The sequence below is a fragment of the Episyrphus balteatus genome, chromosome 3, assembly GCF_945859705.1.
Source record: "Episyrphus balteatus chromosome 3, idEpiBalt1.1, whole genome shotgun sequence".
Lineage (NCBI taxonomy): Eukaryota > Metazoa > Arthropoda > Insecta > Diptera > Syrphidae > Episyrphus > Episyrphus balteatus.
In genome coordinates this window covers 122,872,096-122,899,854 of record NC_079136.1, presented here as the reverse complement: position 1 = coordinate 122,899,854, position 27,759 = coordinate 122,872,096, and the positions used below count along the sequence as shown (strand labels likewise).

Sequence of the window (27,759 nt, the reverse complement as noted above, 5' to 3'; positions counted from 1 at the left end):
TGTTATTATTCGCCCCAGTATTATTGATGATGGCAATGGTACAAAATGTGCACCAGAGGATGAGCTTTCACAGGATGGTAAAGATGAAAGTAAAAATGAGAAAAAAAAAAGAAAAAAAACATAAAAAAGTAAAACGGACATTCAAACGGATTGTATTGTATTTCATCGTACATCCGGCTCTCTCTCTCTTGGCATTTTATGTTTTTTTTTTTTTATTTTACTGTTAATTTTTTTTGTTTTTTTTTTTTTTTGTTTTTTATAAATGAAGTCGAGTGTGCGGAGAAAGTTGCAACAAAATGAAATTTACTTTGTCATTTTAATTGTTGTCTTATTTTTTTGTTTTTTACTACTCTATTGAGGAAGAAAACTTTGAAAATGTAGGATGCAGAGGTACAATTTTACTCTATCAATCTTTCTATAGCATGACATTAAGCAAAATCATCATCTGCTTTGGTGCAATTAAAAGGTCTCTTTATAATTGCTCTTCTTTTTTTTTTATGATAAAATATAATGCCACACGCTTTTGCTTTAGAAAATGAGTTAACAAAGTTAGTTTTGATTCAAAGAGGAAGGTAATTTTTTTATAAACTGTAGACCCTTTTGTTGTGTCGATGTAAAATCAAGGTTTTAGCCCCTTGCCCAAAAAAAGAAAATGTCCCCCAAATCCATCGAGTGATAATTGATTCATCAAAAGAAATTCCTCTTTAAGCTTTATTCATAACTGAAGAGCAAAAGTTTTTTGGGCATCTAGTTGCTAAATAATTTGCAATCGAAATTTTTTTTTATTCGAAAGCAGATATTTCCGGATCTAGGGGTCTTAACAAGATTTGGTTTACAGAAATGAGTTCACAATGAATAAGGCTTCTAATAAGGTATAAAAATTTCAAATTTTATTTTTTAAGATTTTCGAGTAAAAATCAAGGTTAACCCCTTGCCCAAAAATAAAGCATTTTCAAAAAAGTCCTCCAAATTTATCGAGTATTATATTAAAAGAAATTCCTCTTTAAGCTTTATTCATAACTGAAGAGCAAAAGTTTTTTATGCATCTAGTTGCTAAATAATTTGCAATCGAAATTTTTTTTTTTTTTATTTGCAATCGAAGTTTTTTTTTATTCGAAAGCAGATATTTCCGGATCTAGGGATCTTAACAAGATTTGGTTTACAGAAATGAGTTCACAATGAAAAAGGCTTTCTAATAAGGTATAAAAATTACAAATTTTTTTTTTTTAAAGATTTTCCAGAAAAAATCAAGGTTAACCCCTTGCCCAAAAATAACGCATTTTCAAAAAAGTCCTCCAAATTTATCGAGTGTTATATCAAAAGAAAGGCCTCTTTAAGCTCTATTCATAACTGAAAACCAAAAGTTTTTTGGGCATCTGGTTGATAAATAATTTGCAATCGAATTTTTTTTTTTTATTTGCAATCGAATTTTTTTTTTTATTCAAAAGCAGATATTTTCGGATCTAGGGGTCTAAACAAGATTTGGTTTACAGAAATGAGTTCACAATGAATAAGGCTTTCTAATAAGATATAAAAATTACAAATTTTTTTAAAAGATTTTCGAGTAAAAATCTATGTTAACCCCTTTCCCAAAAATAACGCATTTTCAAAAAAGTCCTCTAAATTTATCGAGTGTTATATCAAAAGAAAGGCCTCTTTAAGCTCTATTCATAACTGAAAACCAAAAGTGTTTTGGGCATCTGGTTGCTAAATAATTTGCAATCATTTTTTTTTTTTTTCAATTGAAATATTTTTTTTTATTCGAAAGCAGATATTTTCGGATCTAGGGGTCGAAACAAGTTTTTGTTTACAGATATTAGCTCACAGTGAATAAGGCTTTCCATTTAGATAAAAAAAATTACAAATTTTTTTTAAAGATTTTCGAGAAAAAATCCAAAAATAAAGCATTTTCAAAAAAGTCCTCCTAATTTATCAAGTGTTATATCAAAAGAAAGGCCTCTTAAAGCTCTATTCATAACTGAAAACCAAAAGTTTTTTGGGCATCTGGTTGCTAAATAATTTGCAATCGAATTTTTATTTTTATTTGCAATTGAATTTTTTTTTTATTCGAAAGCAGATATTTTCGGATCTAGGGGTCGAAACAAGTTTTTGTTTACAGATATTAGCTCACAGTGAATAAGCCAATTTACTTAGATAAAAAAATTAAAATTTTTTTTATTTCAGATTTTCGATAAAAAATGAAATATATATATTTTTTTTTTTATTTGCAATCGAAATGTTTTTTTTTTTTTATTCGAAAGCAGATATTTTCGGATCTAGGGGTCGAAACAAGTTTTTGTTTACAGATATTAGCTCACAGTGAATAAGGCTTACCATTTAGATAAAGATAAAAAAATTACAAATTTTTTTTAAAGATTTTCGAGAAAAAATCCAAAAATAAAGCATTTTCAAAAAAGTCCTCCTAATTTATCAAGTTTTATATCAAAAGAAAGGCCTCTTTAAGCTCTACTTATAACTGAAAACCAAAAGTTTTTTGGGCATCTGGTTGCTAAATAATTTGCAATCGAATTTTTATTTTTATTTGCAATTGAATTTTTTTTTATTCGAAAGCAGATATTTTCGGATCTAGGGGTCTAAACAAGATTTGGTTTACAGAAATGAGTTCACAATGAATAAGGCTATCCATTAAGATATAAAAATTACAAATTTTTTTTAAAAGATTTTCGAGAAAAAATCAAGGTTAACCCCTTGCCCAAAAATAACGCATTTTTTAAAAAGTCCTCTAAATTTATCGAGTGTTATATCAAAAGAAAGGCCTCTTTAAGCTCTATTCACAACTGAAAACCAAAAGTTTTTTGGGCATCTGGTTGCTTTAAATTTGCAATCGAATTTTTTTTTTTTTTATTTGCAATCGAAATTTTTTTTTTATTCGAAAGCAGATATTTTCGGATCTAGGGGTCGAAACAAGATTTTGTTTACAGATATTAGCTCACAGTGAATAAGGCTTACCATTTAGATAAAGATAAAAAAATTACAAATTTTTTTTAAAGATTTTAGAGAAAAAATCCAAAAATAACGCATTTTCAAAAAAGTCCTCCAAATTTATCGAGTGTTATATCAAAAGAAAGGCCTCTTAAAGCTCTATTCATAACTGAAAACTTTAGCATCTGGTTGCTAAATAATTTGCAATCGATTTTTTTTTTTTTTAAATTGCAATCGAAATATTTTTTTTTTATTCGAAAGCAGATATTTTCGGATCTAGGGGTCGAAACAAGATTTTGTTTACAGATATGAGCTAACAATGAACAAGCCTACTCATTTAGATTCAAAAATTAAAAATAATTTTTTAATATTGCTAAATAATTTGCAATCGAAACAAATTTTTTTTATTTGCAATCGAAATATTTTTTTTTAGTCGAAAGCAGGTATTTTCGAATCAAGGTCTCGCAACAAGTATCAGTGTATTTTCGAAATTTCCAAAATCCAATTAGGTATTGTAGTTCCCAAATTCTCGTTGATAAGACTTTTCAAAGCTCTATACTTCACACAGACATTCTGATAAATGAATACATTCTTTTTTTGTCTTAGCAAATACGTTTTAATCAATATTTTATAATTATTGTATACAAATCGAAAAGATTAGCTGATTTAAGATAATAATATTAATCTTCAAATAATTTTAGACAAAAACACTAAAAACAACTGATACTCCAATCAACATAATTGTTAAACAAATCGATAATCTACTTCCAATATTTTCCACTGGAAACAAATTATCCCAAAGTTGGAATCTTTCTGCAAAGGGAGGACTATCCATTTTCAATGTTTCATTTATGTACAAAGTATTGACATCTGTTTGATTTGATGGTTGCCATTTTAAATTATCAAATTCTGGTGGAACTCTGAAAATGAAAACAAAAAAAAATTTTTAAAAGGTTATTTTTCCAATCTTTTTAAGAAGTACCCATTTTGTGCAAAAGTTGAAATTATTCCAACCATAGTTTCAATCATTTGCCATTCTTTATCCTTGACACTAATTCCTGCACCAGGTTTGTTTGTTTTGAAAATATAAATTTGCTCTTCACCATGATAAACATCTGTTAAATGAACCAAAGAAGAGAAAAAAAAAAATCTATAGAAACTAAATAAACAGATCCAAACTTTATAATAATTCCCTACCAGAAATATTTGGAAACATTCCATAACTTCCTTTATAATCAAAACGATAATAATAAACTGGAACAAATTTTCGAGCCAAATCAACCAATCTATGAACTCCATGATTGATAAACGAATCTGTTAATGCTTCACCAAATTTTTCCAAGTTCGCTGTACTCATTGATTCATTTTTGAAGTAAAATGTCTTCAATTTTTCAACTTTCCCCTCAATTGGATCACCAAAATCATGCATGAAAAATTCACGAGAATATTTTTCCAAATTAAAATCAATATCATTCAAAAGTCCTGGATTATCGTAATGAACTTTGAAAAAGAAAATATACAAAAAACTTTAACATTTTAACTAAAGAAAGTAAATTTTATACTTTGACTCATTATCCTAAACTCTTCCTTTGTTAGACCTGTCAGAATTGGAACATGGGAAAAATTTCCTTGAGCGAAATATTTTGTTGGTGGAAAATCCAAAAAGTGTCCATCGACTTCATAGTTCCATTTCATGTCGGCAAATCCATACAAATCCCATCGTTTGCTAATTTGTACAATAGTTTGCCAGGGAACTTTCCGAAGGCAGCTAAGAAGGTCTTCAGGATTGAACATTGGACAAGAAGTCTCATGGGCTAGTTTCCTGGTCCAATGTAAATTATCAATTGCTTGTTCATTCACTGCTGATCCACTCATAGCAATCGCTCTATGAAACAATCCTCTTGAAAGAGGTGAAGCTACATGTAAAGTGACAGCCATTCCTCCAGCACTAGCTCCAAAGATTGTCACGGAGCTTGAATTTCCACCGAAATGTTCAATATTCTCATGAACCCATTTTAGTGCCATGATTTGATCAAGGAAACCGAAATTTCCAGGAGCTTCAGAAGTTCGTGTAGTGAGGAATCCCAATGCATTTAGTCGGTAATTCAGTGATACCAACACAATTTCAGTCTCCATTAGGTATTCGGGACCAGCTTCTCTCACACTGTGACTTCCTCCATCTTTATCAGATCCACCGTGAATATAAACTATTACTGGCTTGCTAGCATTTAGATTTGTTGTGTAAACATTCACTATTAAACAGTCTTCGGACAAAAGATCTTCACTTGGACCAACTTGTGGGCACATGTAACCATCTTTAGTGGCATCATATTCACCGTTCCATGGTTTGGTCACAGCTATAGGAGCCTTAAATCGCTCATCACCGATTGGAGATTCTGCATATCTTATTCCACGGAATGCATAAAATTCACGATCTTTTTCGGTTTTTAATATTGTTCCTTTAATTTTGCCTAAAGACGTTTCGACAATTGGATTATTTAACTGAGCACTAACAAGCTCGAGAAATAAAATTCCCAATGTAATTTTAAGTATCAGCAACATTTCTCGACGGAATTCAGAGAAACACTGAACTTCAATTAATGAATTCTTTTTCAAATTTAATTTTGCAAATCATGAGTTTAAATGTTTTTTATGTTTTGGAATCGTAATCTATTATAACTCTGTGATTTCTAATAAGTTTTATCTTGTTTTCACAGTTTTTACGATATGGGACATCTCTGATCGGTATCAAAAATATTTCTTGAAGTTATCTTTTTTTAACTAATATAATTATTTATTGATTAAAGCTTTTGTGTTCTGTTTAAATAGATAAACAAGTTTCTGATAAAATTTTAAAGGATCTCGCGTTGGGCGCCATTTTAAAAGGAAAATAGAAAAGCTGATTTTATCTTCATTTAGGTCTAAGGTTTAAATTAAGTATCACATGTAAATTTTTCGAAGACAATACTATCTAGTATTGTTAATAGTCAAAACACAAAAAAATTCAAAGATCTTCGGTTGGGCGCCAGTTTAACAAAATGAGAAAAACAATATTAATCTTTATTTATGGTGTGAATATTAATCAAATTGTGTAAGAATTTGAAAGAATACACAATTTACTTCTACAAAGTCCCAATTCACTAGTGGATTTAAACACTTTAAAAATCTAACGTTGGGCGCCAATTTACCAAAAAAAAAAAAAAAAAAAATAATCTTCATTTAGGTAATTTCTGTTGAAGAAAGCAAATTTTGTCTGCTTCCAAATTTTTCAAAATAACAAATGAATTCAAACAACTAAAAAATCGTACGTTGGGCGCCAGTTAAAAAAAAAACTCTAAGAAAATACACTTATTCTATCTAAGATTCTCTTTGTCACCATATCCTTATGTCGCTTGTCCTGAGTGAATTTAAAATATGTTACAAACACAAATTACACAAGTATTTTACAATCCCTGAATTGAATCATGCAAATTTTAGTCAAAAAAATAAAGAAAAAAAAAAACAAACAACTTCAAGCTTCTCAATACTCATCATACTTGTTATGGCCAACCACCAAGCCACAAGAATTAAATTTTAAAAAGATACTTTCTGTATGTGTCCTGTCTGTCTAATAAAAATACATTTACAAAAAGAAAAAGAGCAAAAAAAAAAAAAAAAACAAATATTGCACCGCAAGGATAATGTTTTCTCCTGGGATTAATATAATGGTTACGATTATTGTTCTCATTGTCATTTTAAAATACATTTTTCTGATACAGAAAAAAAAATGAAAAAATGAAAAAGGACTTAAACAATCTCAGTTGTGGGATAATTTTTTTTTTGTTTGCATCATTTTCCCCATCATCAACAGAATTAAATAGAAAACTACCCACAGTATTTTAAACAGAGCTTAATACTTATATAAATCTCATATTTAATCTTCTATCATTTTCGTAAATCATTGCATAATCCTTATTTCTATCCCATAACCATGCTAGTTGACCAGGTCGCACAACTGCTATTTTCTAATAAATCAATAATCCGTTACCAATTTAAATGCCTGCTCGTCGAAAATCCCCTTTATAAATTCTCAAAATATAGATATTATTATGACAAGGCCACCTGAAAGCTCAAACTATGATCAAAAATATTGTAAAAGTAAAAAAAAAAAAAAAAAAAACTAACTTTATCTTTTGCCGCAGGATGACATCCTGATTTTATACTAAAGTGTCAAAAAGACAACTGCATGTATTTTCTTTTATTTTTTGAAGTTTTAATTAATTTTTTAATTGTTTTTTTTTTTTTTTTTTTTCTTTCGCTTTATAGTTCACAGTGTGTTTGTTCAGAAGTGGGAATTTGTTCCATTTGAAAGGATTTTAAATTTGATCACAAAAAATGGCAGCGAGCAATATGTTGTAAGTTATTTTGACACTCGAGTATATTGAAACATCCACCTACATGAAAATTGTGTCCTCGATGCAATTTTAACACCCTAAGGTGCTGAACAAAAAAAACTATTTCACTCACTCTGTGGACATAATAAAGCTGAATGCAGAGAGAACATAGATTACGTTTATTTTTTTTTCTCATTTCTATATGAGCATACACAGTTATTGACATTAACATTATCCTCTGGGCTTTGGATTATTTTCTCCGGAAAAAAAAAAAAAAAAAAAAAAAAATACAGAAAAAAAAATTATTTTATCTACAAAAGTCAAACACAAGACTTTGTTTCATTATTGAATTTCTTTTGTTGTTTACTTACCACTTGATTCCTTTTTGACTCTTTTCTTTTTTATTTTATATAATATTTCCATATAATCTCAAAGGATAAAGAATTGTAAGAAAAAATCATTGACCGCATCATTCTTTAAGAGATATTATAATTGAAATCCAAGAAAGAATGATATCCTTTGAAAACGTTTTTGAAAAAAAAAAAAAAAATAAACATAATCAATATATTGGTAATGTTGAGGGATTTAATATTTATTATACTTTTTTGGATTATTTTATGCATGGTCTCACATATCCTTCGAAAAAATCAATTATTTACTTTAATATTGAAGAAGTTATTCGAGAAAAATGTATGTTTGATTGCAAATAACTCTGGAATTAGAAGTCAAGTGATATTTTGGCTTCATTTATTAAGCAGAAATTTGGGAGAAATTTTTTAAAGTGCATTTTTTTCCCACAAAGGTATTTTTATAGAAAATCTTGAAAAAAACATGTTTGGATTGCATTATCTCGCCAACCAGATCTCATAATAACTTTTGGTTTTCATTTGTAAATAGAGCTTAAAGAAATCTTTATTTTGATACCTAATTCATTAAATGACAACAATCAATTCAATTAACTTCAACTTATTTTTATATTTTCAAATTATTTCTAATCTGATCTCAAACGAAAGATTATTATTATTTTTTTTTTTGTGAAGTGGATCTTTGTTGCCATACACTTGATATATTCTTATCTTCTATAAGCATATTGAATTATATAATTAGAAATGACTACACACATACAAACAAACACACATATAATATTATAAACAAAATCAATCTTTAGCCTAAATCTTAAAACTATTTAATTTAATTCAATAAACAATTGGAACAAAATCATTAATACTACGACAAGAGTAGAAGCATAAACAGTTTTACTGCTATTTACTGGAAAGAGTTCATCCCAAAGTCTAAAACGTTCTGTAAATGGTCCATATCCTAATTCTGCATTTGTATCGATGTACATTGTATTTAAATGAGTTTTATTTGTTGGTAGCCATTTTATATCGTTCATATCCTCTGGCGATCTAAGTAAACAAAAAGAAAATTTTAAATAGTTAGTTAAAATGTTTAACTAATATTATTGGGTTTAAGATGGCGCCCAATGCGGGTACCATGGTGTTTTCAAAAAAGAATTAATGCAGAAGAGTTTTTGGAATGAAATTATTTTCTTAAGTAAAATTTCAATCTACTGAAATATGTTACATAAATTTTCAAATTTTTATTTTAATTTTCAAATTATTAAGTTTTAAGTGGCGCCCAATGCGGATGCCATATATGATTATTAAAATAACTTATTCAGGATAGTTTTTTTTTTTTTTTTAATAAAAAGCAGGATAAAAAGTCTGTGTCTCTATTTTAAAAACAAAAACAATGGTTAAGAATACTTAGCAACTGTTGTGGATTTCAACTTACGTCCAATATTTAAATTTTTTGACGGGTTGTTTGTAGAAAAAATCTTATACGGAACTATCATCAGTCAATGTAAATAACCAATAAGTTACAATCTATTAAAAAGAGTAATAAAAGCCAATGCAAAAGTATTTTTATTAATAGCGGAACAACGTCAAGCTAGAAATCAATTTTTAGCTGGCGCCCAATGCAAGGCCTTGCATTTTTTTTTACATTTTTTTTATAATTCACAAAAAATTGCATTGGTTTGTTCATATTAAGATTGTTTTACATCTTCCAAATTAAATGTGCTTAATAATAATAATAATTTAAACTGGCGCCCAATGTGGGAATTTATTCACTGTTAATTATAAGGAAGAAAAAAGTCAGCTTGTGTAATTTTGTTTTGTCAAATTCGATATTTAGAATTGTTCTGAATTCCTTGATGAATATGTAGATTGTAGAAGCACTTGTTAAGGCGTTCTAACTGGCACCCAACGCACATAGGAGTATTGTCATCAAAAACCTGGCCATAATTATTTTTCGTGGTTTTTGTTATTATTTCTGTTTAAAATGAGTATTCCTACAAGAAAATACAATATAAACCTAGTTTTTGTTATTTTTATTTTTTTACCAAAAACTAAAAAAATTGATTAATGGCCTGTACTCCGCCTGTCGACATTATTTTTCTCGAATTTTTCCTCATCCCTAATACGCAATTCTCAGTTTCTTTTCTCTCTTCCCCAACCTTAATTAAGATCACCCTAAATAAAATACACTAATAATATCAGTAAATTTAATTTAAAAATAAAAAACGTTGCATAAAGTAAGGAGTATTTTCTATCAGAAAGTGAAAAACTAATTGACCCTCGATTCTCTAAAGAGCACCTAAGAGCACCCAATTTTTGTTGCATTGTGTTAAAGAATATATAAACTAACTCATAAGTTTCAATTCATCGCAGAATAACGGGGTATACTAAAACAAAATCATTAAAGTTCAAATAATAACTTATCAAAAATATCAAGTTTTTAGATACTAGTTCTAAGCCCGAATTAAAATAGAAAAAACCATCTAACATTTTCAAAACTTTATTAATATCGTTAATAAATAACTGAAGAAGAATTCTGCATTTAAATTTTTTTTAAATTTCTATCACAACACTTCGATATCGCATATAGAATAACACTTACCAAAATACTTCGAATTCAAATAAAAATGAGGTAGATGTAACAGTTAACTTTGAACTCATTTTTTAACAAGACACGATCGAAAAATAAAAAAATGAGTGCAGCATATTGACACAGGTTTATTTTGCACCCACTTTGGCAAACTAATTGGTGTCAATTTTGATTGTCGCCCAACGTGAGTATTTTGAGTTTTTTTTTTTTTTTATTGAAAGTTTTTATGAGCAATTTTATACAGATGAAATGTGTTCACTCTTCACAAATAATATGAAACGTGCTACCTAACATTGAACTGCTCTACTATTCTCTTACTTTTTTTAACTGGCGCCCAACGCGAGAATCAAAAATTATTTTTTCTCTACACAAATGCACAATTAATGCGAAAATGAAATAAAACTAACTCTCCAAGAATTAAAACATACCCCATTTGAGCAAAAGAAGAAATTATTCCCACCATCCGCTCCACCATTGGCCAATCGGGATCCTCTGGTGAAAAATTCGTTTCTACATTCGTTAAGTATAACAATTCATCAGCATGACTTGCTCCTGCAATCCAAAAATTTAAAATAAGATTCTCAAAATTTAATACCAAAAAAAAAATGGAAATAATTTACCTCTTGGACTTCCCTCTGCATCGATGTAAGCCCCATAACGTCCAACATAATCAAATCGATAATAATAAACATCAATAAACTTTCTAGCCAAATCCACTAATCTATGAACTCCATGTCCAATTAATGAATCCGCAAATATTTCTCCAAAATGTTCCAATTTCTGATCATTGATTGTTCTATTTCCAAGATAAAATTTCCTAAGTGTTTGCAGTGATTTGGAACTGTCAAAATTGTGCTGAAAAATATCAGGTGCGTATTTGTCAAAATTTAAACTAATATCATTGAATAGTCCTGTGTTGTTCTCTTGATCTGGAATTTTTCAAAATGAAATAAACTTTTTTAGAGGTCTAAGAAAATAAGTTCGGAAGTTTGTATGTAGTTACCATAAACCGAAAAGGTAAATTCGTATTTTGACAAACCAGTTAGTAAGGGAATTCTGGTGAAATTTCCTTGATCAAAAAGCTCAGTGAGTCTGGCTGGCATAAAGTTTCCATCAACTTGATAGCCCCATTTCATATTGGGAAAACCAAAAGCCTTCCATGTTTCACAGACCTTAACAATAGTTTCCCATGGTAACTTCCTGAGACAGCCGAGAACATCCTCAGAATTAAACACAGGACATGATGTCTCATGGGCAAGCTTGTGTGTCCATTTAACACTATCTTCCACAATGTCACTTGTTGCCGCACCACTCATTGCAATTGCCTTATGAAATAATCCTTTGGACAATGGCGAAGCCATATGAAGGGATACTGCCTCTCCCCCAGCACTCATACCAAACAAAGTCACTGATTCAGGATTTCCTCCAAACTCGGCGATATGGTGATGGATCCATTCTAACACCATCACTTGATCTAGATAACCATAATTCCCAGGAGCTTCAGTTGAGTTTAAACTTAGAAAACCAAATGGTCCTAAGCGATAGTTAAAAGTCACCAAAACAATATCATTTTCCAATAGGTACAGTGGTCCAAAACCACTTAAACTGTGACCACTGCCAAAAGCATTAGCTCCACCATGGATATAAACCACAACTGAATTTTGTGTTGTCTTATTCAAATTACGTGTATAAACATTCAAAAATAAACAATCCTCAGAAATTGGTACAAAAAGTTGAGTGGGAGAAAGAAACTGTGGACAAATCGGTCCATCTTTAGTACCATCTAATTCAGGTTCTTCCCATTTGGTTACAAAACTAGGGGCTTCAAATCTTTTTGCTTCAGCATAACGTATTCCACGAAAGGCATAAAAATCAAAGCCTTTTTGAGTTTTTAACACAGCACCTCTTACTTTGCCTAAGGCTGTTTGGACCAAAGGTCCCGATTGAGCACTGGTGGGTGCCGAAAAATAACAAAGACTTATTACAAATAGACCAAAGAATGCAGGCACCATTCTTTAGACAAACTAATAGAAATACTAAATTGAGAATGTTTTGATTTTTAGGTGAAAGGTGTTTGTTAACTTTTATTTTTTATCAATAATTTTAGAGTACCTAAGTTAATTGAATTTGTTATCTTTTTTTTTTGTCAACTATCTTTGGTGTTTGTTTAATCTCTCCGACAGATAATTTTCCAGGGAAAAGAAGAATTTTGAGTTTAATCAAGATTTTGGATTAATCTCTAGAAGATCTTAAAATCACAATAACATTGTGGTAACGCAGCTGTTTTTCATATAAATATTGGTGTCCCATAGCGTTATCAAATGAGAAACATATAAAATTTACTATTGTATAATTTTATTTTTCTCATTGGATTTTTTGTAACTCCTTAAATAAATAATTTCCATTGTTCACGATAACATTGTAGTCTATCTTAGTAACGCAGTTGTTTTTCGTACAAAATATTGGTGCCGCATAGCATAGCTCCATGATAATTATAAAGAAAGGAATGCATTTTTTTTAACCAGGAGATACTTATTTCACATTATATTTAAAAAATAAATATTGTCCCAAGCAAGGTAAAAAATCTTAACTGCGTTACCAAATGAAAAACGCATAAAATTTACTGTAGTATAATTTTATGTTCTTAAATTAGTTCGAATTGTTGTAATTCTTTAAATAAATGATAACCATTGGTCACGATAACATTGTGGTCTATTTTAGTAACGCAGTTGTTAAAATAAAATATTGGCGTCCCATAACATCAGCCTCATAAAAAAAGAAAAATTTCTCATGATGAAAGTACTGCGAGTTTTAACTTTATTTCTATCCCAGTAGATATTTATTTAACATTATATTTAAGTAAATAAAATATATTTCAGAACAAAATTTTAATTACCCTGCGTTACCAAATGAAAAACACCTCAAAGTTACTGTTAGTATAATTTAATGTTAATCATTGAGTTCGGCTTGTTGTTATTGTTTAAATAAATGATATACATTTTTCAGCGGGGATAAGCTAGAAAAATTGTTAGCTTCAAATTCGCTGAAAGAGCTGCAAGTGTTTATTGCGTTACCGTATTTAAAAGATTTGATGAAATTTGTAGTTTTAAAGCCAACAATTTTAACAGTGACAAAATTTACAACTACGTAACTGCTTCATTGCGTTACCATAAAGAATAAATTGGCCAATTTTAAAGTTACTTATTTTCAAATAAATGAATAAAATTAAGCTAATTATGAAGTGCTACATTAAATATCATTCATTTATTACAAGTTGAACAGTTGCGTAACATGTTTTTGCTCAGCTACCTAACTTTATCAACAAATATGAAAAAAATGCGGAAAGATTGTATGGAACTTTGGAAAAATTCAGATCATATTTACGATATATTTAGATATTTTCAACTGCGTTACTGTTCCATAGCGTTACCATTAAGAATAAATTTGTCAATTTTAAAGTTATTATTAAACAAATTTCATATAAATAAACTAAATTCCACTTTTTATGGAGTGTTACTTTAAGTATCATTAATTTATTACAATTTGAACAGTTGCGTTACATTTTTATGCCAAGCCATCAAAATTATTTTTTCAACAAATATAAAGGAGATACGGAAAGATTATATGGAACTTAGGAAAAATTCAGTTCATATATACGATATATTCATATATTTACAACTGCGTTACTGCTTAAATGCGTTACCATAAGAAATAAATTGGTCAATTTTAAAGTTATTATTTATTAAATTCAACAAATTTCAAACAAATTGATTACATTCAATTTATTGTGGAGTGTTTCTTTAAATATCATTCATATATTACAATTTGAACAATTGCGTTACATGTTTATGCCATGACACCAAACTTTATCAACAAATATGTATAAAGGAAATGTGAAAAGATTGTATGGAACTAAGGAAACATTCAGTTCATGTTTACGATGTATTTAGATATTTACAACTGCGTTATGCTTCATTGCGTTACCATAATGAATAAATTGGTAAATTTAAAAGATATTATATTCAACACATTTCATGAAATGAATTAAATTCAACTTATTGTGAAGTGTTACTATAAATTACAAGTATTTATTACAATTTGAACAATTGCGTTACATGTTTATGCCAAGTCATCAAACTTTAACAAACAATAGAAAGGAGATACGGCAAAATTGTAAAGAACCTAGTTTTTCACTCTAGAACTATCAACTGAATAAAAGTGAAAATGGTTTGATTAAACCAGCGTTACTTTTTGTTACCAGTTTTTTTTTTTATAGCGTTTCTGATGCCTATAATTTTGGGTTTTAAATCATGCCCTAATTAGGAATAAAAAAAGGATTTTACCCCATTTCAGAGAAAGTACGTGATTTAAAAATTGATGGAGATTTATCATACGTCCGCATAACCTTTTTGACACCAGATTAACTAAACGAGTTTCAAAAAAAGACATTTACTCCTCAAATATCATCAAAAACAAAAAAAAAAACAAAATAATGTAACCAATTCCAAACCCCACGTACCAAAGATTTACAAAATGTCATCCTTTGTTTAAGACTAAATCTGTATCTTGAACAGACATTAGCCTTGAATTTATAAAATATAGATTTCGTTTTCCATTTCTCTTACTATTCATTGGATTCACTTAAAAAAAATTAAATAATACATCCTTTCAACGGCAATTCAAAATAACAAAAAAAAAAAAAAAACTCCTTGAAAGTCCCAATGAATACCCATAAATCTGATTTATTATCTCGTCGTCCTGTTTTTCATATATCCAACATGTTGGGTTGAATATCAAAAAAACACAAAAAAAATCTTTATTAAAAGGATTTTCCTGATCCTTGAGAAAAAAAAAAATAAAAAAAGAGTTGAAAGCAGCACAATAATTCAAGATTTATGATTTTCTATTTCGAGCACTTTCGTTTTGCAAAAAAAAAAAACATATAATTAAAGCGAACGAAAGGATAAAAAGTGAAATCATATTAAATAAAATTCCAACAAATTACATTATTATCATTTTTATCCTTATATGTCAGTCGGTCTGGGTTAGTGTGGTGAAAATGCAAAAAACCATTCACCATCTTCTTGAAAATTAAATGTCATAAAACGTTAAAGCACGAAAACCATAAAAACCACCAACACACACAAACACATTAAAGGAAATGAAAAAAATTGTCTCGTGTCCTTCTGCATCATCATTACATTATCCTTTTGGATATTGCACAATTTTTTAATCGTAAAAAAAGTCTTTTCTTCGGTTTCCGGAGTAGGTAATACTTACGTAGGTAGGACATACCTATGAAAAGGCGAGTATTTTCATGTTGTTGGATTGGAAAAAGGACGAAGACGACAAGCGAATATCCTATTACCTATTACTTGTACAATAAGTCCTACTACCTCCTACACACGCATAAGTTGAATCATTCATAGAAAGTACGTGTCGTGTTGTGTCATTAAAAGCTCATTACATGCGATAAAATTTGCCGTTTCATGTAACATTTAATGTATTTAAGGCGGACCTCTCGTCTTGGTCGTTCCAAAAATTGAAAGGATACGTTAGCAGTCTCTTTAAATACATTTTCCCCTTACAAAAACAAACAAAAAAAAAAAAAAGTAAAAATGCAATATAAAGAAATCGGAAAATCATTTATCCTTACATTAACCCGTGTCCAGTTAAGGACAAGGGGGTGGAAAAGGGGTGGTTAGATTATTAACACTTTTAGCTATCCATTCCATGTTTAGTTAGTTTTCTATGGCTAGAACTTTTGTGGAAGCTAAAAGTGTGTGAAAGTCATAATATAAACGTGACGCGGCCCAAGAACGAACATTATGTTCCGTAAGTTAGCAATCATTAATAGCTTTTGAAAAGATACATTAACCAGCCACAAAATGCATAACTTAATGGATTTATATACATATTTTCCTTGGAGGAGGATTAACTGTATACGAACGAAAAACGGCGAAAGGTTGCCCCTTTTTTTCTTCTGTGCTGCCTGTAATTAAGTTCCAGAAAATGGCCGGATTTTTGGAAATTAATTATTCAGCAGTTTGTTTTAATTACTCTCCAGATTTAATAATTAGTTTTTTTTTTTTTTTTTTGTTCTATGGGTGTCTATTTTCTTGGGGAATTATATATGTAAGTTATGGGATTTGTAGAATTTTCAGGAAAGAGGGAATTATTTCATGCAATATAATGAGGTTTGAGGGTATATGGCGTAAAAGCTTATCGTCATAAGATTAATTGAAAAGGAGATGGGGCAAAATTATATGGGACTTGGGCCATGAGCGTACATTAATGAGACTAGTCTCGAATTGAAGCTGGAGCTTAGTATATTCAATATATGAAGTTTTTTTTTAAATCGAAAGTCAGGGTCCTGAGATATAAGGCTCCAAAGTTCGTTCTGATAACCATTTTTTGTCCCTTTTATATACAAATATCATTAGAACTATAAGAGCTATATGCATGTTTTTGATGTCAAATGAAAGGTTGTTTTTGTGCCTTTTCAACAATATATAACACATATTACACATACAAAAGAAACGGCGAAAAAATAAAGAAAAAGTAAAATATTAACGAAAAAGAGAGTAATCCTGAACAAGTTTAAGGTTGACCTGAAAAAACGACAAAAACTAAGGATGAGGCTTTGTTCCTGAAAGCCTCTGCAATAATAATCCGCTTTTAACAAAATCGGATTAGATATTTTTTCGAGATATCCCCGTAAAAGGGTTTTTTTTTATGAAAAATTCATACCAAAGCAAGGCACGAGTACGATAACTTAGGCGCCGAGAATTGACAACGGCTATTTGTAGAGGTGTTCAATACAAATATTTTTACTTACGGGAGGGGGGGGTCAATGTCCCTCCCTTTAGGCGGGAGGGGCAATTTTCAAAAGATATACTTGAAATCATAAAAAAATTATTAAAAAACAACGGCAACACTTACAGTTATCAATGATACTTTTTTCAAAAGCTAGAGTTATACACTTGATTTTAATTTTTAAATCAAGACATTTCAATCAATCGTTTTTGAAATAATCGATTTCAAAATCAACACTTGGGAAAAATAAGATTAAAAAAATACATTGGATACTATTTTTGTCAAGTTTTTCAATGAGAAATTCATTGATGAGTAAATTGTCTCAATAATTTCCTAATCAAACACTGAAAACCATATCTTCTTATGCTTTGCTTCTAGTTTTTGAAAAAAATGAAAAATAGAAAAACTAATTTCTTAATCAGATTTTTATTTTCTTGGCTGTTTACCATTATCAAAAATCAGAAAAGATCGATATTCATACATAGAGTCAGTAAAGAGCTTTATTCTTCTTAAAAAAAAACTAGATTCCCATTGTACGCTCACCGCAGGAGAGCCCTGATGGTGCAGAGAATAGTCCCCAAAAACTTAATCCACTGAAGGATTTGAAAAAAGTTTTCTTATTTTACATTTTTCTCAAAAACTAGAAGCAAAGCATAAGAAGATATGGTTTTCAGTGTTTGATTAGGAAATTATTGAGACAATTTACTCATCAATGAATTTCTCATTGAAAAACTTGACAAAAATAGTATCCAATGTATTTTTTTAATCTTATTTTTCCCAAGTGTTGATTTTGAAATCGATTATTTCAAAAACGATTGATTGAAATGTCTTGATTTAAAAATTAAAATCAAGTGTATAACTCTAGCTTTTGAAAAAAGTATCATTGATAACTGTAAGTGTTGCCGTTGTTTTTTAATAATTTTTTTATGATTTCAAGTATATCTTTTGAAAATTGCCCCTCCCGCCTAAAGGGAGGGACATTGACCCCCCCCTCCCGTAAGTAAAAATATTTGTATTGAACACCTCTACAAATAGCCGTTGTCAATTCTCGGCGCCTAAGTTATCGTACTCGTGCCTTGCTTTGGTATGAATTTTTCATAAAAAAAAAACCCTTTTACGGGGATATCTCGAAAAAATATCTAATCCGATTTTGTTAAAAGCGGATTATTATTGCAGAGGCTTTCAGGAACAAAGCCTCATCCTTAGTTTTTGTCGTTTTTTCAGGTCAACCTTAAACTTGTTCAGGATTACTCTCTTTTTCGTTAATATTTTACTTTTTCTTTATTTTTTCGCCGTTTCTTTTGTATGTGTAATATGTGTTATATATTGTTGAAAAGGCACAAAAACAACCTTTCATTTGACATCAAAAACATGCATATAGCTCTTATAGTTCTAATGATATTTGTATATAAAAGGGACAAAAAATGGTTATCAGAACGAACTTTGGAGCCTTATATCTCAGGACCCTGACTTTCGATTTAAAAAAAAACTTCATATATTGAATATACTAAGCTCCAGCTTCAATTCGAGACTAGTCTCATTAATGTACGCTCATGGCCCAAAAACGCCCCATCTCCTTTGGTGAATTATACATAATTTGAATAAGATAATTTTTAAAGACAAATGGGAGTGGTTTTAGCATTTAGCAACTTAAAAAATTTGAATTTCTCCCTGCCCCCAATATTTAATACGATCACTTGCACTGATGCAGTTCTATTTTATCCTGCTTAAAACTCCTGATTGGCACCACTGCACAGTGGGTCCCGCCATAGGTCAAAAATAAAAAAAGTAAATGTCAATTTTTTAAAATCCAATGATTAAACAACGTTCTACAATCTCCCATCGAACCAAAACCAAAAAAAATTTGACGGTTACCCTTTTTTTCATTTCTTAATAGCCATTCAAAGTCGGTATATAAAAAAAGGTACAGTTTTTTAATCGCTGCAGTTATAAGGTGTGAACTTGCGATAGTGATAGCGGGTGTTAAAAATTGTGAACAGTATTAAATTGTTATGGATATTAAACGAGAAGGTTAATACTTTTTAAAAACATAAATTATATTGTTAAATAACATTAAGGCTAATTGTAATGGGGCTCGTTAGCGAAGCAATTTTAACCATTTTTATTTAGCTCAATTTTCATTAAATTAGAGATTTAGTTGGTTTGCCTTCGAGTGCCCTCTACAATTTAAGTTCTCAAATGAAGAATACCGTCCTACCTTTCGAAATAAAAGCGCCGTTTTTTTCCCCTTTTTTCCCCTTTTCGAGTAATACGAGTTTAAATGACGATACACGGAGAAAAAAAAATTACAACGTAAAACTAAAAAACTAGAGGGTAAAAAAAAGACTGAACTAGAGGGTAAGGGTAAAGTGCTCGACTGACAGGCAGGTCCATTTCCAGCATTAACCATTTTTTTTATATTTTCAAAAAAAAAAATTTTTTATCTTTTTTTATTTTTCTTGAAAATAACCAAAATTTTAAAAAACTGACTTGATGCATTTTTTTGCAATAATAAATCATATAAAATGATAATACAGGTGTTTCATTAAAAAAAAATGGTCATTATATTTTTGACCGCACTTTGTATGGGAGGTGACCCACTGTGCACTGTTTTTTGAAGACAAACTCAAGAAAAGAAAAAAATCATTCACATACAGTTCATACTGTGTAAAAACTTTGTGTTCAACTACAGGGCGTTTCCGAATTTGCAGAAGTTTTAAATATATATTTTTTTGAACTTTTATTAACATTACCTGTCATAAAAACATTGCAAATTTTCGTACAAAAATAATACATATCTCTATCTCTATCTTTAAAGTTGAAAAAAATAATTTTTTTTTCAAGAAAATGAAATTTTTGGATTTGAAAAAAAAAAAAAAAATTCAAAAATATTTTTTATATACAGGGTGTCCGGAATGATAAGAAGATTTTGAGGGATGATTCTTACAGGAAAGTATATTCTAAAAAAAAAAAATTGTTCTACAGTAACTCTCTTTCTGCAAAGTTGATACCCTTTAGCGATGATTTAAGAATACGCTTACTTTGGTACGATTTTACTCATGTTAATGTTAATAACTCAGTTAATACTTGTGATAAAACTTCATTAATATGTTGATTTTTAGAAGAAATGCTATTCTTTGTACCTGTATTTAAAAAATGTTAATATCTTTTTTAATTGCTCAGATATTAATTTTTAAATGGAATTATTTTTTTCTTACCCATGGTAATTTGGGGCCGATTTTCTTCGATAAATGTATGATAAACATAGTGTTTTAAAAAATTTATTCTTATAAATAAAACAAAAAAAACAGGTAAAATCTCTAAGAAATGTGTTTTTTTTTTTTGCTTTAGTCAAAAATGGGTACGAATTAAAAATTTTTTTTATTTTTTTTATAAATATAAAAATTTTCTAACATTTTTCAAAAAAAAAAAGTTGGTATGCCATTTTTAATTAAATAATATTCAACACATGAAACCGAAATTTTGATAAAATTCAATATATGTATTGATTTTTGAAAAAAAAAATTAAATATTTGAGCCGTTTTTAGAATGTGGCATAGGTCCACTTTTGGAGAAAAAAAAAAATGAGTCAATGATCAATTAAGAAAAATATTTTCATTCTCTTTATATGCTTTTATAATTACAAACCCAAAACAGCATTATAATAATATTTTTTTTTTAACGAAGTTGTTCTTAATTATTTTTTATTTTGACTTTTAACACTTAAAATTTTTTAGAATCTTAACGAATTTTATTGCATTTTAAAATTTAACATGTTATTATAAAATTAATAAAAAATGCATCACCTGAATTCCCTAACATTTATCTATATTTTTAAACATTTAAATACGCAAACTATTAAATATCTCGAAAAAAGAAAAAAAAAAAATGGACGTATACCACTTTCAAATATAAAAATCAAAAAAAGTTATTTTTGAAACTTTTTAAAATTTTTACATACAAATTACTTTACAGCTTCTGTATAAGAATTTTGGTAAAAATCAGCTATGTTGTTTACGAGAAATTCATTAATAAAAAAAAAAAACGTTATATAGCAGGTACCGTTAACAACGGAACAAAAGACATTTTTTCTATTTGTATTGGCTCTTATGTGTAATACCTACACACAAACATTTTGTCAAAATCGTTAGAGCGGTTTAAAAAAAAAATTCATCCAAAACTGTTTACTACTTAAAATCGCACCAAACAGAATATTGGGACCCACTTTTTTGGCATTCTCTTATCTTGATCTCGATTTTTTTTACGAATCCTAAACTTGCTTTATACTACCTTTATGGCAAATAGTAACAAAAAAAAAAAAAATACGTGATGGAATTTTATCAATCAATCATCGAAACAGAAAAGTTAAAACCATTAAACAGCTCTGTTTTTTGTTGTTTTTACTTAAACTTGTCCATTCGACTTAAAAGCCTTTAAATAAATCTTATCAATATCTGTTTTAGTCATTTTAATATCTTTTTTAAGATATTTGTTTCTAAATATAACCTCGCAGCCGCAAGTATTTTAATTTAAAAAAGGTTCATAGGCAGACAGATTATATACAAAATTGATTGACATTTTATATCTGTATCAAAAAAAAAAAAAAAAAAATAAAATAAAAAATAAATTCCCAAAATAAAAAAAATATTTCCCAAAGGGGACCGCACAGCTTTGCATTGATACTTGAAAATATTTTTGTTAAATCATGATGTAATGAAAATAAGGTAGGAATAATCATAATGTAATGTGTAATGCTCTTGAATTCATTTCGTCATCAACATGCATCATTTGTATTGATAGGATATTCCCAAAATGATTGCCTTTCACTTTTTGTGTATGTAGGTGGATAACAATCATTTAGATAAAAAAAATAATAAAAAAAAAAACTTTTTCCCTCCAAGGACTTTGTGTTACTCCACTTTACTTCTGAACATGATGTTTCAAAGAAAATATCTAAAATTTTTAAGGATATATCCTTAAAAACCCAACAATTGACCAACCAAATGAATAAATGAAGATGAAAACCTTCAAAAACGTGTTTTATTTTATGGTACCCCATGGCGTATACGTACTATTTTTTTTATTTTTTTTTTATTTTTCATTTCTGTCATTGTAATGCTCATAGCGATAAAAATCCAAGACCACTTTTGCAGGATATCATTATATTTTTATTTTTATTACTTCTCATGAGACCGTAATTACAAAATGGGGTCTCTCTGTGAACGTGTCCTTTTTCTCCTACATATCGCACTATAGACCAACATTATATAATTACCTTACAACACGACAACACAAGCATACTCTGAATAAAATGCTTAAATTAAAATCCCATTACTTTTGTGCCCATATATCCTTGCTAAACAACCCAAACATAACACATATCCTTGGCGAAAATAATACATTATATAAATATTCCAGAGTCTGGATGTTTTTTTCTCATACAGTTGAGTAAACAACAACAACAAAATAAAAAAACAACAAAAACTTAACTTAAGCATATCACAAATACACAAAAGTATGTGAAAGCAACCAATTGCCGGGATAAAAATCATCTGTCAGAAGCAATTCTATGCTAAGCTTATTATTGTGTTTGTGTGTATATTTATTTAACGAAGGAAAATTGTGTGTGCTTGCTTAGTATCCTAAGCACATTCACGTACTTATATACACTCTGTAACTGACACAGAGTTTATTAATTTAATTTATAAGAAAAGTTCTTACAAATAAATGAAGAAAAAAAAATTCGTTATTTTGTAAAAGGGTAACCCTGGCTTTGAATTAATTAGGAATTAAATCGAGATTATGTTAAGAAGGTAATCTTATATGTATTTAACTTTATTAAAATATATCTGTGATTTGTTTCAATTTATATTCATTTTAAACCAATTTATTTTAAGAATTAATATGTAGACAAAATGCGTGTAAGGTTTAAGGTACTCATAGAAAAGTCTTGGTAACAGTATTTTTAAGAAGAATAAAAAAAAAATAAAAATGTGTGTAACAAAATTCACTTCTGTCATGTGTAATCCCATTAAAAGAGGTTTTATGTCATTTAAGCTGTTTATTTGAATGAATCTTGATTGAAAAGCATCAAAAAAGAATTAAATGTGACGCAGGTTGTTCTGGTTAGGAATTAATTTTAATTTTTTTTTATAAAGATCTAAAAGAAAAAAAAAAATTGTTTTTGAAAAAAAAAAAAAAAAAATGGGTTAAAATGTTTATTTATTTTTTATTCAAGTTTTGAGTTTACTTTTCAGGATAGAAACAAATTCGGACAATTTTAATTAATAGGACAAAATAAGACACAGTAATGTGTCCCGAACGTGTCCCGAACGTGTCCCGAATGTGTCTCGATAGTGTCCCGAACGTGTCCTGAACGTGTCCCAAATGTGTCCCGAAAGTGTCCCAAATGTGTACCAAACGTGTCCCGAACGTGTCCTGAACGTGTCCCAAATGTGTCCCGAACGTGTCACAAATGTGTCCCGAACGTGTCCCGAACGTGTCCCGAATGTGTCTCGATAGTGTCCCGAACGTGTCCCGAACGTGTCCTGAACGTGTCCCAAATGTGTCCGAAATGTGTCCCGAACGTGTCCCGAACGTGTCCTGAACGTTTCCCAAATGTGTCCCGAACGTGTCCCAAATGTGTACCAAACGTGTCCCGAACGTATCCTGAACGAGTCCCAAATGTGTCCCGAACGTGTCCCGAACGTGCCACAATGGTTTGAGTATTCCTTTTATTGATATATTTCCATCTCGTGATAAATCAAACAATCACTTTCACAACAAGCAAATAAATTTACTTTAAGAATTTTCTTCCAAATTATTGCATGCCCTTTTTCTACTCTCTCAATACTACTTCCTTACAAAAATACCTTCACTCACAGTAAATTCCAACAACTACCTACGATGGATTTACAAATCGAATTCAATAAAATATTTAAGTTCACATCAGATCAGAGTAGCAACGTTGCAGAAAACTTTTTTTTTATAAGTTTCAAAAAAAAAAAAAAAACAAACATGACTACCTTCCTGTGTAAATTTAAATTATTCATTCTGATAATCGGACTTGAGAATTGAGTTGAGCAGGACACCATAAGGGTGTAAGTATTCCGCTTTTCCTCATGATTTCACAAAAAAATAAAGTAAAAAGCTGAAAAATATCCCCAATCGCTCGATTCGTCCAAAATAGTTTTTGAAATAACTCAAAAAAAAGTCTCAGTGGGAAAAGGGATATGATCTCATTTTTTTTGCTTAACTTTTCCAACATAACTGAATTGTGTCAGTTGGTTATGTTTTTGAGTTCTTTAAAGAAAACAAAAATAAAAGAAAAAAATTAAAAAAAAAAAATAGTCGTGTATTGAATTTATAATAAAAATCAACTGAATACAGAAAAAAACTGAAAAAAAAAAAAAAAATACCCATCCGGTGTGGGACGACCAAAAGGACTTTATACAATCCCACTGACATATAAAAATATTTTTAGCCCCACCACCAACTACATAAACCATCAGCACCACCTTGTAAATATAAGGAAATCCCTTTTTTCCACCTGTATGCATTAACATGGAATTTTTATTTTCATGTCTAACAATCACAACAGTGGGGTGTATTACTTTTAAAAACTCACATAAAACGAAAACCTATGTTCCACATTTTTTCACAAATATTTTGTCCTATGTTTAAAAATTTTAATAAAGATCTGAATGAATAATGTATTTATTTGCAGGTGATGGGGAACAAGGAACTTGCATTCTTTGTTGAACGTCTGTAAAATTATGTTCCACAATATTTTTTGTGTTTTTACGTTTTACTTCTTTCTTTTATTTCCTAATACTATCTACTATTTTCTGCTTTCTTTCATTCAAGTTTCAAGATCTGCAACCAAGCAATCATGTGAATTATGAATTTTTTTTTTACATAAAATCATTTGAGTGAAAATTTTTATTTTGGAGAAAATTTTATAAGTTTTTTTTTTTTTTCTCAAATTTTCCCAAAAAATGTAAGAAATAAGCCTGAAATGACTGATAGCTAAACTTATGACTGTACTAAAACCAAATAAGAAAAAGTTTCTATTGCAACCAGTTTAGAAAATATTAGCTTTTTTTCGTTCAGTGTATTTTAAATTTCATCATCTTACGTTTTCGTTCACCACAACCACGAATAAATGAATTTTAACTGCACAAGTCAAGTTTGATGTAAATTGTGGAACGCAACAAGCAAAAATACGGCCTGGTTAAAATTGTGGAAGGTATTACCTAACATTTCATATTATTTTTATTTGGCTAATTGAATATCTCCAAATTGCTCTTTTGATCGTATATTCAAAAAATATACCTAACATGATACAAATTGTGGATCGTATTCATTTTTTATTTCACAAGATGAAAGCAATGTTATATTTGAAACTATGTAGAATTAGCATTTATATGGGATTTTTTTCTGTCGCATTTAAATATCGTTAGTACTTTTTTGAATCAAAATCAGCTCGAAAAATTCTGACTGGATTGAAGTATGAATGCATTCCACAACGTCTTACAGGGTGTACTGAAATAAATTTCTGAGAATGCAATTCAAAGGAGGATATTCTATTGTTTATTAACTATTTATTAACCAAACAATTTAAATACATTCATGCATAAAAAAAACATTGTGGAACGTTAAGTTGAAAATTTCACGAAACTGTCTTTTAATGTGGAAGTGAATAGAATCACAAGTAATTTTTAATTTCCCATCAGATAATCCGAGATTGGTTGTATCTTGTATAACTCGTTAAACGTTGTGGAACGTATTCATTTTTTTATTTTCATATCAAAAAACTCAATTTCAATTTAAAAAAATGTGGAAGGTGTAATTTTACTTAAAAAAATGTAATAAAATCAAAAACTTTCCACTGTCACATTTGACTCTCTCGCGTACGTCAGATATTCTTCATTTGTTATTTCTGGGATTATTCGAGTCAAGTTAAACAAAATACCACTAAAGAGAAAAGTGAAGCTCTTTGACTCTCTCTCTCTCTTCCTCTCTCTTAGAGAGGGACTACCGATTCTCTTAAAGAAATTATAGTATACCCAGCGTTGCCACAAAGTGCCCGATCGGGCCATTTGGCCCCCTATTTTATAATTTGGCCCTTTCCCCGGGCCAATCAGAAATGGCCCACGAATCCAAATTTTAGTAGATTTATCTTCATATCGAGCTTAGGAATAATTAGAAGGCTTTACAAAATTAAATTTAAATCATCACTATGCATCGAAACTACAATATGTTTAATGTTTCCACTACAAATAAATAGGGATGTATTTGTATACTCAATTCATTAATTTATCTCCTTTAGTATTTTGATTTTTCTCACGTCACGCATAGGAGTATTTCGATCACAAACCTGGACAAAATTATTTTTTAAAGTAAAACAATTTAATTTTGCTAAAAATTATTATTTAGGTATGCAATGAAATGATTTTTATTCAGCAAAACTTTAAGTATGAAATTTCATACACCCAAAATGTGAAAAATTTTAAATTTTTAGGCTTAGTGAATCCAAATGCATTAAGTTCAATTAAAAAATTTCTTAAAAATGTTAACAACCAGTAAATAAAAACGTAGGGCGTATGAGTGATTTTTACTAAAAGTGAAAATTTCATTTGCAAATTATTTTGTTAATCGCAAAAATTCGCACCCGAATTTTGATATTAAATTAAAAAAATATAGTACAGGAAAGTTAGTAAAAAAACAGGCATTTTGTGGAACGAAATACAGGACGGCTGAATTTTTCAAATCTGAAAGAGGGGTATTAGAAAAGCTTAAGTCCTGGTTTTCGGGACGCCAACCACCTGGCGAAATCCGCCATTTTGAAAAACGTGAATTGGTCCATATCTACTACACTATTGGCTTGAACGAATAAGTTACTTAACCAAAGTTGTAGGTAATATAAATATAATTCCTTGTGCATTCTTTGTTTTTCAGCGAGGACAACACATTTGAGGTTATGTTGTTTTATTTTTTTATTTTTTCGTTTTTTTTTTATTTTTCTCAGTCTCAGTGATAGAATAAAAGTTGGATGTTTGACTTAAAACAAAATATGTGTACCACAATATTGTAAGTCTTACCATTACCCCCCTAAATAAATCCCTCTCATATCATATTTTTCTTGTTTTTACAGAACGTACACGATTTACCATACCTTATGCAAAAACATATTTGGGTATATTTTTTGAAAATATTGAGAGAGATTGCTCTTAAAGTTTCGTATCTTTGGTTTTAAAAGTCATATAATCTTCAAAAGTATACCAAATTAATGGAAATTTGATGTTCTACAACTTTAATGGTGCTTATGTTTCTATCATAGAGACTGAGAAAAATTAAATATAAAAACCGAAAAAATAAAACAACATAACCTCAAAAGCGTTGTCCTCTCTGAAAAACAGTGCATGCACAAGAAAAGATATTTATATTACCTACAACTTTGGTTAAGTAACTTATTCGGTCAAGCCAATAGTGTAGTAGATATGGACCAATTCACGTTTTTCAAAATGGTGGATTTCGCCAGGTGTTTGGCGTCCCGAAAACCAGGGCTTAAGTTTTTTTAATACCCTTCTTTCAGATTTGAAAAAATCAGCCGTCCTGTATTTCGTTCCACAAAATGCCTGTTTTTTTTACTAACTTTCCTGCACTTAGATTA

At 29.3% G+C, this 27,759-nt stretch overlaps 3 protein-coding genes across 5 annotated transcripts in view; all 3 read right to left on the bottom strand.

Annotated features, from left to right (window-relative positions):
* Positions 1-27,759, bottom strand: part of LOC129916155 (40S ribosomal protein S21) — a 329,284-nt gene that overhangs the window by 128,393 nt on the left and 173,132 nt on the right. Inside the window, exon 1 of one of the 3 annotated variants that reach the window (XM_055995958.1) lies at positions 10,473-10,479. The exons of the other annotated variants lie outside the window; for them this stretch is intronic. The gene's annotated coding sequence lies outside the window, so the exon portion shown is untranslated. Of the gene's footprint in view, positions 1-10,472; positions 10,480-27,759 lie in introns of those variants that run through there. 3 annotated transcript variants of the gene reach the window in all.
* On the bottom strand, positions 3,610-5,543 carry LOC129916150 (juvenile hormone esterase-like). The gene is made up of 4 exons (XM_055995950.1): positions 4,506-5,543; positions 4,141-4,443; positions 3,926-4,058; positions 3,610-3,863 (listed from the first exon to the last, which is right to left on the bottom strand). Exons 1-4 carry the CDS (start codon positions 5,503-5,505, stop codon positions 3,641-3,643), a joined length of 1,659 nt encoding a protein of 552 aa, XP_055851925.1. The 5' UTR covers positions 5,506-5,543; the 3' UTR covers positions 3,610-3,640.
* LOC129916149 (esterase FE4-like) lies at positions 8,498-12,281 on the bottom strand. Its single transcript, XM_055995949.1, has 4 exons — positions 11,272-12,281; positions 10,889-11,197; positions 10,697-10,820; positions 8,498-8,725 (listed from the first exon to the last, which is right to left on the bottom strand). The coding sequence occupies exons 1-4, from the start codon at positions 12,278-12,280 to the stop codon at positions 8,503-8,505; spliced, it is 1,665 nt and encodes a 554-aa protein (XP_055851924.1). The 5' UTR covers position 12,281; the 3' UTR covers positions 8,498-8,502.